This window comes from Eptesicus fuscus, chromosome 18 (genome assembly GCF_027574615.1).
Source record: "Eptesicus fuscus isolate TK198812 chromosome 18, DD_ASM_mEF_20220401, whole genome shotgun sequence".
NCBI classification, from domain to species: domain Eukaryota; kingdom Metazoa; phylum Chordata; class Mammalia; order Chiroptera; family Vespertilionidae; genus Eptesicus; species Eptesicus fuscus.
Genome location: NC_072490.1, coordinates 3,910,550 through 3,926,092, shown reverse-complemented (window position 1 = coordinate 3,926,092; position 15,543 = coordinate 3,910,550). Strand labels below are relative to the sequence as shown.

Below are 15,543 nucleotides of genomic sequence, written 5' to 3'. Positions count from 1 at the left end.
CCGTCTCAAGAACAAGAACATGGACAGCAAAGTTAAGGTCTGGAAACAGCCCAAGTGCCCATGAGCAGACGAGTGGATAAAACAGCTGTGGTACATCTACACCATGGAATACCATGCAGCAGTAAAAAAGAAGGATCGCTTACCCTTTGAGACAGCATGGAGGGACCTGGAGAGTATCATGCTAAGTGGAATAAGCCAGTCAGAGAAAGACAAGCATCACATGATGTCACTCATATGTGGAATCCAATGAACAAAATAAACGGATGAACAAAATAGATCCAGAGTCATGGAAGCTTGGAACAGACCGAGAAATCTCAGAGGGAAGGCAGGGGAGGGTGGGAAGAGATTAACCAAAGACCTTGTATTCATATATGATAACCCATGGGCACAGACAATAGGGTGGTGAAGGCCAGGGGTGGGAGGCAGGGGTGGACTAGAAGGTTGTCAATGGGGGAAAAGAAGGGACATATGTAATACTTTCAACAATAAAGATTTTTAAAAAATAAGTTCTAGACAAAGGGCTGCCTTAAAATAACTACCAACACCCCATGTGTTCATTATTCTTCACCACAAGAAAAAAATATATATATATATACACTGAGTAGCCAGATTATTATGATCTCTGAATGCATAATAATCTGGCCACTCAATGTATATCCTATATAATAAAAGGCTAATATGCAAATTATCCCCTCAACCAGGAGTTCGACCAGCAGGCAGGCTGGCCAACCGCCCATGTCCCCTCCCCCTGGCCAGGCTGACCGGACCCCACCCATGCACAAATTCATGCACCAGGCCTCTAATATATATATACATACATACACACACACACACACACACACACACACACACACACACATATATACATACACTGAGTGGCCAGATTATTATGCGTTCAGAGATCATAATAATCTGGCCACTCAGTGTACATCAGCTTTGGTTTCTAAAATGAGCCTAATGCGGTTTAGCAGTTTCTCCCGGGGGATCCGACGTCAAATATGATGGTTTTCAGCTCACAGGGAGAAACGGGGAAGAGCCAAAAATCAGTAACAGTATCTGTCAGATGTTTTGGGGAGATTCATGTCAGAAAAGATGAGGAGGGAAAGCATATGAGAAGCAGGGTGTAGGCTAATTCTGCTGAATTTTAGAAATAGAGAAAACTCTTATTTCTGCACATATAGATCACCAGAAGCCTCCCTTAACGGAATTATTTCTTCCCGTTGCCCTGTTTTCTATTAAACCACTGGCGAAGAACGGAGTTAGAGTAGACGCAAAAATGCTTCCTTCCACTTCGGAGAGTCGGTCTGCCTGCACTGAGCGGGGCCTCGGCATACTGCTTGGTGCACTAGCACGGCTGTTCCTTCCGTCCCTCGAGGTTTCTGTCCCCCAGTCAGTCACGTGGTGTCCCTCTCACAGAGGGTCCCTGAGGCGACCTGAGACACAGCCCGAGCCTGCAATGCTATGCCAGGGAGGTCAGGACACATGTCAACTTTTTATCTTCTACACTTGAAAACCCGTCTTGAAACTTGCCGCTGAAAGGTAGTGAGGGGCTGGCAGGCGATAAAATGACAGCCTGAACTGGGTGGGCCTGGCCTTGGACAGCCGGGGGCTCGGCTTCCTGTTAGATCTTCCTTTTGTTCTTTGCCACGTCTCTGACACCGCCTAGTCTAAGCTCACAGGTAAGAGAATTGCAACATGTTCATTTACCAGGGGCATACCCAGACCGCTCCTTGAAGGAGGAAGTTAGATGTCATAAAAAAATACACACGCACACACGTATCTACACACACAAATACATAGTATTACAGCTATTCTGATTTTCATATTTCCTCCTGTCTTTGCGTAGATCTCACGTCTGATCGCAGAGAGTTTGCAGCGATAGTAAATAAGCAATTTGGGGAAAACCTGCGTGCTCTGTTTTTAGCTCACAGGAAGTATAGCGTTCTGGCTGTGTTTTCTTCTTTATTAAGAAAGGCGGGATCAGCTTGGGTGGTTTTCCTACCTTCATTCTACTCGGCAGTCTAATTTTAATGGATTGCAACCAAGTCACAGCATCCACAAAACAGATTGCAGTTTGGCATCCAGTTGTTATTTCTTCTTTTCACGTAATTTTTCTTCCGGCCATTGTGTCTTCGATGAGCAAACTCCCATGAATTTCGAACTTGCTCTGGAAACGATGTAGGGAAAGCGTAAGTATGGCATCTGCACTGGTAGAAGATGTGCACCACAGTGATTTCAAGGAATGTAGCTCCCCAGGCATAAAAACAAACAAAAATAAATTTTTAAGTCTGATTCTCGCCCGGCTGGTGTGCCTCAGTGGTTGAGCGCCATCCAATGCACTAAGAGGTCAATGGTTCGATTCTCAGTCAGGGCACAGGCCTGGGTTGCAGGCTCAATCCCCAGGAGGGGGCGTGCAGGAGGCAGCCAATCATTGGTGTTTCTCCCTCTCTCTTCCTTTCTCTCTAAAAATCAGTAAATACTTAAAGAAGAATTCTGGTGCTCAGACTAGGAAATGATGGCTGAAGCATGAGCTTTATTTTGAAATAATTATGGACTTAGAAAAGTGACAGAAAGTGGCCCAGGGTTCCCGCCTGCCCTTCAGGACGGCTCTCCCGGTGCTCACATCTCACAGAACCATCAGGCAGCCGTCAAAACCGGGACGTTGACATCGGTACCCTGCAGTCAACCAAAGAGCAGACCTTTCACAATGTCACCAGTTTTGTTAGGGTTTGGCCGGTGACTGAGACTGTGAAAGAATTCACAACTGAACCAGGAGATGCAGAGAGGAAGTTTATTTTACTTTCCAAGAGAGGAGCAGGCCAGTGTATTGCTAGTCAACGCAGGGCAGGGGATCAAGGGCCGCTTTCTCTTTTAAGCAGAGGCTGTTGCTAAGCAACAATGAAGGGAGGGGAATTCTGTTGAAGTTGAGCATATACCATGGGAGGGTTGTCTTGAAAAGTTACAGTGTGTTTGCTTTCCAAGAGACAGTCCGACAGATGTCCTAGGGTGGTGTCTTATTAGTATTTTCCCCAAGCCTGTAAAACATGCTTAGAGCAAAACTTAGGAAGAGTTCAAAAGAGGCTTGTTTGAAGGGGAGGAGGGAAGGGAATTTTCTACTAACTAGAGACTTCTTGGTGGGAATTATCCCTGAGTTCTGAAAACAGCAGGGAGGAGGGGGATGCAAGAATGTAGCCTTGAGAGTAGCTTTTCTTGTCCCGCAGTTGGCACAGAGGGACTGTTTGAACCAGAGGAGCTAGCAATCTTGGGGTTTAATTGCCAGAGGCTTCTCATAAATTGGTGGGAGGCCACAGCAAAGAAAAAGAAAGGCCCGTTTCCTGTCCTTACAAGTTTTCTGCCGAAGTCCTGTTTCTGTGGGAGCAGCTAATCCACAATCCGGCATCGTGAGCAGCACTCATTTCTCCTCCCTGCCCTGTGAGCCCTGACACCTCCTTAGTCTTCCCCTGCCTTTGGTTGGACTCGTTGGAAGATGCTGGTCAGTGAGGCTATGGAGTCTTACTCAGCTCTTGGATGTTTTCTCGATTACTCTGAGTCTGTGCATCGTTGGCAAAGAGACTCCAGAAGAACATCGTGCCCCCCTCACCGCCCCACGTCCGAGGCTGCACGGGGCCAGTCTGCCTGCCCCCGGCGCTGCCGCCTTGGTCGCTTGGTTACGAGGGAGTTGGCTCCGTCTCTGGCTGCCAAGTGCCTGTTTCCTTCCTCCTTGGCTTTAGACAAAAGATGCATGTTTCTTCTTAACATACTAAATATTGTAAACTCCTTGCATTCTTTTACGCCTCGGTTTCCCTGCCTAAAAATTGCTGTAATGGAACCCAACCCTCATCGGGGTGGAGGATTAATACACCGTCCCCCGGAGTTTCTCGGGCAGAAGCCACTTTGTCACTGGAAGTGATCGCCCTGTGGCATTTTCAGTGAGAACATAAATAGAACGGTTACAAGGAGATGGCAAGCCTGTGCTCATTTCACACCCGGAGCGACAGGGCCATCTGCTTTGCGCCTTCCAGGCCGGGCCTGAAATCTGGATCTCTCCGAACCAGCTAGCATTTGCCCGACTTGCCCTGAATCAGCCTCACTAAAAAAAGACCTCAGTTGTCACGTGTGCCTCTTTCAGCTGCTAAACTAACTAGATGGATAATGGCTCATCCATGATGAGGGCAATAGGGAACTTTTTCTAAACTGTCACGTGGACCATTTCTGCCTTTTCCCACGGGCGGACGGTATAGGCTGTGACCGCAGGCCCTATGTCGTCATTTCATACAGCCGGGGGTGGGGGAGGGCCTCAGCGTTATGTCCCCAGACTCTATTGATTGTGAGAGAGACTTCTGATAAGACAGCCCGTGTGAAGGCTGGTGTATGGTGCCAACCGTTTTATATGCATTAGCTCATGTCCTTCATCAACTCCCAAAGGAGAGGTGGCAACAGCTCCTGTGTTTGCACAAAAAATGGGAGCACCAAAAAGAACCGTTCCGCCCTAGCCAGTTTGGCTCAGGGGATAGAGTGTCAGCCTACAGACTGGAAGGTCCCAGGTTCAATTCAGGTCAAGGGCATATGCCCGGGGGCGTGCAGGCGTCAGCCCATCAATGATTCTCCCTCATCATTGATGTTTCTATCTCTCCCTCTCCCTTCCTCTCTGAAATCAATATCCTATTAATAAATATCCTATTAATTTGCTAATATGCAAATCAACCAAACGGTGAAACAACCGGTCACTATGATGCACACTGACCACCAGGGGGCAGACGCTCAATGCGGGAGCTGCCCCCTAGTGGTCAGTGCACTCCCACAGGGGGAGCGCCGCTCAGCCAGAAGCTGGGCTCACAGCTGGCGAGCACAGTGGCGGTGGCAGGAGCCTCTCCCACCTCTGCAGGAGCGCTAAGGATGTCCCTCTGCCGGCTTAGGCCCGCTCCCCACGGGGAGTCAGTAGGACATCCCCCGAGGGCTCCCGGACTGCGAGAGGGCACAGGCCAGGCTGAGGGACCCTACCTACCCATGCACGAATGTTGTGCACCAGGCCTCTAGTATATCCTATCGAATAAAGAGGGAATATGCTAATTGACCATCACTATGTCACAAAGATGGCTGCACCCACAGCTGAGGCCAAGTTCTCATAAGGAGCCTTAACGAGCAATCAGCAGGGACCTGAGGCTATGCCTTCCCCTGCCTCTGTGGGGCTTGACAGAGGACCTCAGGCTGTGCCCCCCACCCAGCGGGGCTTGATTGGGGACCTCAAGGTACATCCCCAGTGCTGGGTGGGGGGAACTCAGGCCGCACCCCCTTCCAGTGGGGCTTGACGGGGGACCTGAGGCTGTGCCCCCCCACCTGGTGGGGCTTGACGGGGGACCTCAGGCCATGCCCCCCACCCAGTGGGGCTTGACAGGGGATCTCAGGTCGTGTCCCCCACCTGGCAGGGCTTGATGAAGGACCTCAAGGCACGCCCCCTGCTCTGTTCTGGGCTGGGGGACCTCAGGCCACACGTCCCGTCCTGGCGCCGGGCCAGGGGACCTGAGGCTATGCCCCCTGCCCGGCGGGGCTTGACAAGGGTGGGACTGGCCAGGTCTGGATCTAGCCCAATGGGGGCAGGGGCCGGCTGGGTCTGGGTCTCACTCGATTTTTGAGGTGCATGTGGGTGGGTGGGGACTTGACTCTGGGTCCCGTGGTGAGCCCCAGACTCTGACAGGAGGAAGGTTTTCATATACATTTTACTAATTTTTTTTTTTCATCTCTGACACTTCTATTATAGAGAAAGGGCAAATAGCAATGTTAAATTATTTCCTCTAATTAATCCCCTTTTAATGTGCAGGAATTTCGTGCACTGGGTCACTAGTACTATATATAAAAGAATTTTCTTGAAACAAGTCAGGGATTGGCTTGACGTAGTTAAAACAACGAGATGTGAGCTACGTCCTGTTTCCAAAGGCCACGGACGCCTGGACGCCCCTGCTGCGCGTTCCTGGTTGTTCCTGCCCAGCCCCTCTGTCCACGTGATTGACTCCCCAGTGGGATAACATGAGCCCCGTGAGGGTAGACCGTGTGTACCTCACTCATGCTGTGTCCTGTGTCATCCGTGACTGGAATTCAGTTCACACTCTGTGAGCGAAGGACGGATTGTGGAAGGCGCCGGCCCCTGCGTTTTCATGGCCGCCCATAGCTGGTGCACTATGTCTGCGGCCTCGTTTCTGCTTCTGGGGAAGAGGATCCCCACGCGGAGGCCAGCGGGTCCCTGCCTTGGCTGCCCGCGCTCGGCAAGCCGCGCGATGATGAATAGACTCGTGGCCTCACTGCCCACCGCACGCATCCAAGCGGATTCTCCAAGGCGTACGGCTCTTGCCACTTTAAATCCGACCCCTCATATATTAGGCATTCGAGTGTGTTGTGCTTACCTTTAGCTCTTCTTCAGTTCAGGTGATTAAAACATGCCTGTTGCTGCCTCGATGTGCACCACGCTTCATTAGCGGTGATTTATGGGGGAGTTCAGCGGAGCTGGCACACGGCAGCTCGCCAGTGGGCAGCGGGACACCAACGTGACAGCGTTGCTAAACCTGCTCTCCTGCTCCGGTGGGGGAGGCGACGGGGTTTGCAGAGTCTCCCTCCCGATAGCCAGAAAGGGGACCGAGACTGGAGACCCTGAGCCATGTCCCTGCTCCCACACCCTCTCCGTCTGCCTCCTGTGACGCTCAGGACAGAATCCAGGGGGACCCCGGGGTCCACCTTTGGCGCAATGTGCTTCCTGCAGCCACCTGTCTCCTGAAGCCGCTGTCCCTTCCCAAGCTCCCGACTCCATCCCTGCTCAGCGGCTTCTAGCGGAATCCAGTCACACACGGTGTCCCTTACACGTCTTCCAGCATCCCCTCGCCATCACGGTCCCTTTGCTGAACAGGAAAGTAAGGCGAACCGAGGTCAAGTGACTCGCCCAAGGTCAACAGCTAAACGGTGGGGCTGGGATTTAAACCAGCTTGTTTTCAACCACCAGAGGGAAGGCAGGACACTTTTATTTTCCTTGCAAACCTTAATGTTGCTGTCCTGTCTACTTGACATGCTTCTTGGAGAAGATCAGGTCTGCCCTGGGGCTAAGCAGGGAAGGGGGTCCCCCTCAATTAGCATTGGGTTCCCAGGACTGGGAAGGAGGGGGGCGCCCGCTCTCTCCCTTCTCCAGCTGTGAATGGCGTTCGTTCTTGTTTTCCCAGTAATCAGGGGGTCCCCAGTAATCCGGGGGTGACATCCTGCAGAAAGGACGGGGTCTCTGAGAAATGGCTACACAAGAGGAAACCTGTGTATTTGGGACATACAACAGTTGCGTGTGATGCTAATGAGCCTGCGTCGTGCCTGTTTGGGGGAATTTCCATGAAGCGGTTACACATGTGTGCTCTGTGGCCACGCTGTCAGGGTTCATCGCGGGGCTGACGGAAACGTCTCACATCCTAACGACCACTTACTGCCCCTCCACGGAAGGAGGGGGGCATCGGGGCCTTGGAAAGGGGTCTCGGCGTAAACGCTCTTGACATGGACACTAACTTGAATAGTCAGGAGTCCTCTGCCCAGCTGAGTCGCCGCGCCCTTGTGGGCACAGCCCTTGACCTTGAATCTAAATTCTGCATCTTCCCATTTGAATAATGGGCATTCAGGACCTATCTGTGGACGGACCGAGCACCGAGGTTTGACGGCATGCCATTTCCCATCAGAGTGATGGACAGGCCGCTTTCCGAGGAAGAGCTGCTCTCTTGCTTTGGGTTCTGTTCACAGCCCCCCACCACCGCGACTGGCAGCGCCCCTCCAGAGTTCATCGCTGGGTTAGAGAACGCTCACTCCTCTGTCCTCCTCTGTCCGGCGGGGAGCTGGGGGCGATCCCTTTTCGACCTCCAGCCTGAGGAACGGCCGCACCCTAAACAGACCCAGCAAGAAAGCGGTGTTCTCGTCCTAACACGGAGAGGGCGAGAGCATACTCCCAGTCGCATGCCACACGGGAAGCTCGGCATGGACACCAGGGATGTGCCAGCCCTGACGGGGCCTCCTCTGCGCCCCCGTGCTGTCCTCCGCGCGGTGAACACTGCACTCTGCTCCCTGGCACCCGCGTCCCTTCAGCAGAGGGCTGGAAAGCAGAGCAGAGTCGCCCTCAGACTTGGTCCCACTTTAAAAGACACGGTTTTCAAGAGGTCACCAGTTCCGTCCCCATCAGGGCTCATGCCAGGGTTGCAGGCTCAGTCCCCAGTAGGGGGCGTGCAGGAGGCAGCTGATGGATGATGTTTCTCTCTCATCAGTGTTTCTCTCTCTCTTTCTCCCTCCCCCTCGCTCTCTATAAATCAATAAAAACATTTTTAAGAAGACACAGTGTTTTGTTCACATTCCTGTCAAAAGCACGAGCACAGAAAACTATGCAACTTTAAAAATATGAAGACAGCCACAGGGTCACCGATTCTGCTTATCTCGGTTCAGTCATCTATTCCAGTGGAGACTCAGCCCACAAATCAAGAGGAGGCTGAGCCCGGCCGGCGTGGCTCAGTGATTGAGCGCCCGCCTAGGAACCAGGAGGTCACACTTCGATTCCCAGTCAGGGCACAGGCCTGGGTTGCTGGATCGGTCCCCAGCGTGCAGGAGGCAGCCCATCAATGACCCTCTCTCATCATTGATGTTTCTCTCTCTCTTTCTGTCTCCCTTCCTCTCTGAAATCAATTAAAAAAAATTTTTTTAAGAGAAGGTAGAGACTTGGAAGGGCAGCAGTGGAAGAATGAGGAAAGAGCGTTAAGAGCAAAGACGTATCATCAGAGACCAAGGCCAAGACCATCCATACCCTCCTTTCCCAATCACTGTGTACGGATGTGAGGCTTGGGCAGTGAGCTAGGCTGACAGAGAACAATGGATTCATGTCGGAGGAGGGCTCCACGGATGCCATGACCATCAGGAAGCCACGCACGTGGGTCCTCGAGCCGGTGAAGCCTGAACCCTCCTGGAGGCAGAAATGACAGCACTGACGCCGTCCGACTTCGGGCGCAGCACGGGAGGCAGGCTCTTTGGAAAAGACAATGACTCTGGAACAACAGGAGGCAGCGGGACAAGAGCAAGACCAACGTGGACGGGCAGACTCCATTACAGGAGCCGTAGGCGTGAGCCTGCGGGAGCCGAGCCGGGCTGTGAGGACGGGCCACGGAGGACCTCGCTCATTTATAGGGTCGCCAGGAGTCGGAGCCGACTCAGCAGCCCATAACGGCGTCGCGGGGAAAGGAGCCCAGTGCCTGGAGTACAGAGACATCGGTGTGAACGCCGGCTCTGGATTTCTAGATGCTTGACCTTGGCCCCGCTCCATCGCCTCTCCCAGGCTCATGCCCAAGGCTCTGATTTCATAGAGGAGAGTGGTGCCCGACTTGGGGGTCGCCAGGAAGTTTAAATAAAAAAAAAACAAATGGAAAAGCCCGCAGGTAGGTCCACGGAAGATGTTCCTTGATGGCATCCTTTCATCTGGGTATTAACCATTGCCTGCCTGCCCCGTCCCACGCACCCTCCATGCACCTAGTGAGTACCAATGCCAAAAGCAAAGATTCCCTCCTTGCATCGCGTCTGAAATCTACTGGTGGGGGGCAGGGGGGTTTGAATGCGAGTCCTCACAATAATAATCATTAATATTTACTTTCAGAACCTGTATCATTTGACCTTGGCAGCACACGTGGGAGGAAGAGGGTGGTGGCCCCCAATCTGCAGATGCCCAAACACGCTGACAGACATTCAGCTGCTCTCTCAACGCCAGTGAACTTCTGGCCAAACAAGGAGAAGGCACGCGGTGCTGTGGCCCGGTCCAGAGCTCTCCGCTCCGTCCCGCTGCCCTGGCCCCTGAAAGGCGGGGTCCTAATGCGAGTGCACTCGGTAGTGAGATGTCAGTAACCTGTGGACCGAGGAGAAGGCGAAGGGGGCGGGCACCGAGTCTGTGCGTCGGGGATTGCATTTAAAGCAGGTCCATGTGGGGAACCCACTGTGCCCGGGTCCTGCCCACGGTGACTCATCCTCCCGACCTTCAGACTCAAGTCCAAGTTCTCTGTCTCTTTTTTTATGTTTTTTTTTTTTTTTTATTGATTTCAGAGAGGAAGAGAGAGGGAGAGAGAGATAGAAACATCACTGAGGAGAGAGAATCATGGATCAGCTCCCTCCTGCAGGCCCGCTACTGGGGATGGAGCTTACAACCCGGGTATGTGCCCTGCCCAGGAATTGAACCATGACCTCCTGGTTCTTAGGTCGACACTCAACCACTGAGCCATGCCAGCTGGACTCAAGTCCAAGCTCTTGAACTGACACCCAAGGCTGGTGGGGACCCGGCCCCGACCGAGGCTGCTGTGCTATTCCATCCTGAGCAGGGCCCCTGCTCATGCCACCTGTGCATTCTCACCGAACCTGCGATGAGCCTGGCAGGTGGGCATCAGCCCATTGTTTCACGGACAAGCCCCGTGGCCGGAGGGAGACAGGAGGCCCGGGGTCAGGGCGGGTGTGGCCGGGCCGACGTGGCTCTTCCGTCCTCTGTGGTGGTAACTGGACCCTCCGAGTTCCCGGCTTCGTGCCTGTGTGCTGTGCTTTCCCTCCTTTATCCTCTAAGGCTCAGCCCCGCCTGTCAGCCCCGGGCCTGCCCCCCCCGCCCCCCCCCGCCACGTGGCTCAGCAGGTGATGCTCCTGTGTGTGCTCAGGACCTGGCGCGCCCGCAGCTCCCTGCGTGCCCTGCCCCGTGTGCAAGGACAGGTGGGGCAGGCCCTCCCACCGGTGAACAGTGAACGCTGTTCCCTCTGCACCCCCAGCTTCCGACACCCCTCCTGCCACACAGGAAGTGCACCCACTTATCTGTGGGACTGAATTAGAGCTATGGGGTGCCAGCAGGATGTTTCCCTAGCGGCATGCTGAACCCCACAATCCCAGGATCAGACCCTGGTGCTTAAGGGGAACAGAGGGGGGCGTGCACGCTTCTCTGAAAGCCTGACGCGGGGCCTCGAGCAGGACGGGTGGTGTCAGCATCCTGTGAAGGCTGCAGGCCGCGGGTTTGCTCCGGGAGCTGGGGGAAGATAGACGGAGCGCGCTCGGTCATCCGTCTCCCGCCCAGCCGGACAGCCGCCAGGTCCTGCCCACCGTGCGGCCGCCGCCAGGATTTACGGGTCTCGCTCCAGCTCGGCCTGCGAATTAGTGCTGAGCACAGTACCTTCCGCGCCGTCCGCCTTCGGCTGGAGCCCGCGCCGGGGGCTGCGGGCGGCAGGGGAGATCCCCGACGGCCGTAACTCTGGGCTCACCCACAGCCCCCCTCTGGCTCTGGCAGGAAAACCGAAATTAGGGAACTTGGCGTCCTGCCCACAAGCCCACACGAGACCCATGCATCCTCGCTCCCTCAGAGCACCCGCTGCTCTGCTTCCTGCGGCCGCGAGACGGGTGACCGCCAGGACCCCATCCCTCTCCCCGGGGAGGGGAGCCTCCCCACCGGAGTGTAAGGAAGGGCGAGGGCTCGGGAATTCCTCGCTCCTGGAAAATCTCTGCTCCGAACAGGGCGCAGGTCGCATCCCCGATTAAATCTTTGTTGTGGAGCCGGGCCCCTCTCTGAGCTGTTTTCATTGCTTCCCAAAACGACTTATCATTGTAGGGCCACCCCGGGGCCTGGGGTGACATTTCCCGCTCAAAGTGCATGATGAATACCCTGATCATCGGCTGAAGGCGTCAATAGATTTCATTGATCAGCGCATCCCTTCCGTCTGAAAGGCCTCCGCCACCTGTGTCAGGAGAGGTGGGGACGTCCTCCGTTAGAGACCCCGCTCCCAGGCCTGCAGCCGCCCCGAGGGGCCTGACCCTCCCGCACAGACAGACAATCGGCTTTTTCAGACACGGAGCTACCTGAGGGCTCAAGGCCCGCCCTGTGCGATGGTTTCCTTCCGGTCGGCTTCCCCGCAAACATACAGGCTTCCCGGCGACCACGCCCCATGAGGCAGCCCGGAGCCCTGGAGGGACGAGCTTGCCTGGGTCCGTGTTTTCCCGGGGCCTGTGCGCCCTCACAGCAGCATCCCCACGCGTGGGGGTGAGACAGGGAGCCCCCGGCCACTGTTGTTAGAGGCAAAAGTAGAACATTGGGGACTGGCTACGGTTATGGGAAATATTAATGATGCTCCGTTAACATGACTGCCTTGTGTTGGTTAAAGAAAGGACAGTCTAACCTGGCTGGCGGTTGTGAGACCCCTGGACCTGGGAGTCAACCTTGGAATGCGGCCCACCTCATTCAAGAACTGCCTGTTATCACGGAAGGATGGCCAAGCAGTGGCGTCCCGCCCCAGCCCACATTGCCTGCTCCCCGTGCCTGTAACCCCTGCTTCCCTCTGTAATATCTGTCCTTCTGCCCAATATAAGCCGTGGCTGATGGTGGGGGGCAGAGCAGATTTTGTGGCTGATGCTGCCGGCAGCACTGGAATGACGGTTCAGATGACTCAACCCCCTCGGCATAATTGGCTCCGACAGTGGCAGGCAGCCGGGACCCAGTGGTGGTCCAGTTTCACTGTCAACGTTAACACACGGGGACCGCGTAAGAAGCGGCACGATCCAGCATTGGGTGAGGTTGTGGGTGTGCAGGGGGTTCCATGAACTGAACCACGAGGTTTCCCTTGAGACCCCCGTGAGAGGGAGACGGGGCAGGTGCCCAGCCAGGGCCCAGAACCAGCGACAGCCGCCGTTGTACGGAGAGCTGCAGGCGTGGGTCCTGGGTTTCTGGTCTCCGATTCACTGCTCCTCTCGCAGCCCCTGGGAGCTCACCTCCTCTCTGACGTGTCCCCGGCCAGAAAGCCCCCCACCCCCTTCCTCCGTAGTGGCGTAGAGCACACCTGTGTTATGAATCAGACGATGAAGCCCTTGAGGACAGAGCGGGTCCAGGGCCTCCCCAAGTGTCCGACGAGCACGAGGTGCTCCCTAAACGTGAGGGGTGTAGACGGGGGCGGGGTGGGTGGAGGGCGCAAGGGCAGCGAGGCCTGTCTACCCGAGGCCCTGTCGCAAACCCTCGGCACCTGAGGACACTGGGCTTCCCTTGTTTCGTACAGAGCTCGTAAGATATTTTGAGCCCGGCCGGTGTGGCTCAGTGGGTGAGCATTGACCTATGAACCTAGGAGGTCACGGTTCAATTCTCCGTCAGGGCACAGGCCCGGGTTGCGGGCTCGATTCCCAGAAGGGGGCGTGCAGGAGGCAGCCGATCCGTGATTCTCTCTCTTCATTGATGTTTCTATCGCTCTCTCCCTCTCCCTTCCTCTCTCTGAAATCAATAAAAACACATTTAAAAAAAAAAATAGTTGGTCCCCTGCTTTGGGGTTGGTTCACGTCCAATCAGAAGTCGCTCTTGTCTTCCTGGGGACGCATGGTCTCGGGTCGCCACCTCCGTAGTGTTTGGCAGAGGGAAGAGGAGAGACACCCGCCCCTCTGTAGAATGTGACAGGCCTCTGTCTTGTCTAATAGCACGTTTGCACAAGTGAATTTTATTTGCATGCACGTCAGCATCCGTTGCAGAGACCACAAGGCGAAGTATTCCTGCATCTCATTGCCGTGTCTCCTCTCTCCCGCAGATCAAAGGTTGAACGAAACTTAAAAAGCAGCAGCCCTTCTCTTCACTTGTTATTGGACTCGAAACTCCTTTGACCTCGGAAACTGAAGATGAGGTTGCCATGGGAACTGCTGGTCCTACAATCATTCACGTTGTGCCTTGCAGGTAGCGTGTCATTTTTAAACTTTCTGATTTAAAAAGCGCCAGTGTATTTCACACTAATTCAAACGCGGGCCGTCGCTTCAGATGGCAATGATCGGGTCTCAGGCGTGCGCGGGGCCCGCAGAGCCGGGGCCGCCGCCGTCCAAGGCCCTTTGCTGATGGGCTTTTAGTGGCTCTTTTCACGGTGTTGTAGCCAAGGCCGGGCGTGGAGGTTTCGCCCGTCTGCCGGGTCCTTTGAGAGTCATTTGAACCATTGTTCAGTCTGAAAGTTGTTATTTCGCTCATCCCCGTGCTCAGTGCAGAGATGCTGAGCTGGGCCCCGAAACTGTTGTCTCAGTCCCTCCAGGGTGTTGCGGGCGCTGGCTGGTGTGTGTGGGCGGCTGTCGGTCTGGGAGCTCTTCCCGCATCTTCGTTGCCACCACCCCACGGCTGGGTTCCCACCCTCTCTTTCATTTCAATGCACGTAGAGGCGAGCAGGAGCCAGAGAGCGTGAGACAGCGGGTCTTACCCTGTACTCACGGTCCGCTCCTAGGCAGGGCTTTCCAGAGTTCAAACATGCTATCGGCGGTGGCTTTCTAGGATTCCGGAAGGTGTGAGATGACCAGGGGGCGTCCGTGATTCCAGCGTTGATTGGGGTGTGCATCCTGCAAGGCGGGGGGGCTGGTGTCCTGGTTGCGGCAGGCGGGCATCTCTCCAGGGCTGTGGGGAAGGTGTTTGGTTGACCTGCTTTGGAATTCAGAATGCCGAGTCCAGGAGGGATGCCTGCAACCCATTTGCATCTTGACAACGTAAAACAAAAGGGGCTTTGGGATCACCTTTACCCTGATTCGTGCCTTCACTCAAACAGTGTCACTGAGTAACTACCCTGCAAGGAACCAGCTCCCTGATAGGAACTGGGAATGTAACCCTGAGGAGACAGACAGTTAGCTCCGTTCTGTGCCGTGTAGACTGTCAGCTTCGTGTAGCAAATGATTCACAGTTATTACATGATCCAGGGTCCCCGTGTCTGTCCCGACGTGCATGGATCCCTCACACCAAGCCCTCATCTCATGCCATTGTCTCAGGACTCCTAGGACTGTTTGTCTTTACTCTTATGACGGTTACTATCAATCTTTTTACCGAAGCGTGAAGGACTTAAGAAACTCGGCCAAGATCACCAATCCTGTCAGCGGTAGAACTAAGAAGATTTAGACTCCATAGACGAACTCCGGAGCCCAGAGTTTTGACCGTCAGGTGATAGGACGTTGTAGCTATCTGGTTACCTGACCATATAGTGCACAGTTGCACATTCATTCTCAACATGGGGGCATTCATGCTTCCTACGTTTTTACATGTAAACTCTCCTTCCCCCCCTTGTCATGCCTGACCTTCAGACCCTGAACTTCTGGCCTTCGTTGACCTCCCGATCCTGGGAGGATGTCTGGGGCACGTAGCCACCTCTTGTAGAGATGTTAATCCTCTCGTCCTCTAGTCAGAACCCGAGTCTTCCCAGCGGCGAGCCCCGGGCGCTGGGCCCCACCTGCTCTTCTCCGGGTCTGCATGCACCTTGGCCCTCCCAAAACTGGATCTCAGCTGAGACGGTCCACTCGCCCTCCTCGGGACTCTGGGATAACCACTCCTCAAAGCACATCGATTTCTCAGCCTTGGGTTACAGCCGTGTGTTGACTGAGACGCTGAAGGGCAGGAAGTCGGGGGGCGGGGGGCGCTCCTCCCCTCACTGGTGCCGTGAAGAACTCGGGGTTCCCACCGAAGAAGCGCACCTGTGTCTACCTCACTCTCTTAGCTTTTGGTGGGGAATCTGCTTATAGATTGTTTCAGTGAGTGTTTTGTGTGGGGAC

General features: G+C 54.7%; 1 protein-coding gene across 1 annotated transcript in view; it reads left to right on the top strand.

Moving 5' to 3' along the window:
• The first annotated feature begins 13,607 nt into the window (after positions 1-13,607).
• The window catches only part of CNTN4 (contactin 4), a 191,722-nt gene continuing 189,786 nt past the window's right edge, over positions 13,608-15,543 (top strand). Inside the window, exon 1 of the mRNA XM_008155009.3 lies at positions 13,608-13,708. Within this exon, the coding sequence (XP_008153231.2) occupies positions 13,654-13,708 (55 nt within the window). The 5' untranslated portion in view covers positions 13,608-13,653. The remainder of the gene's footprint in view (positions 13,709-15,543) is intronic.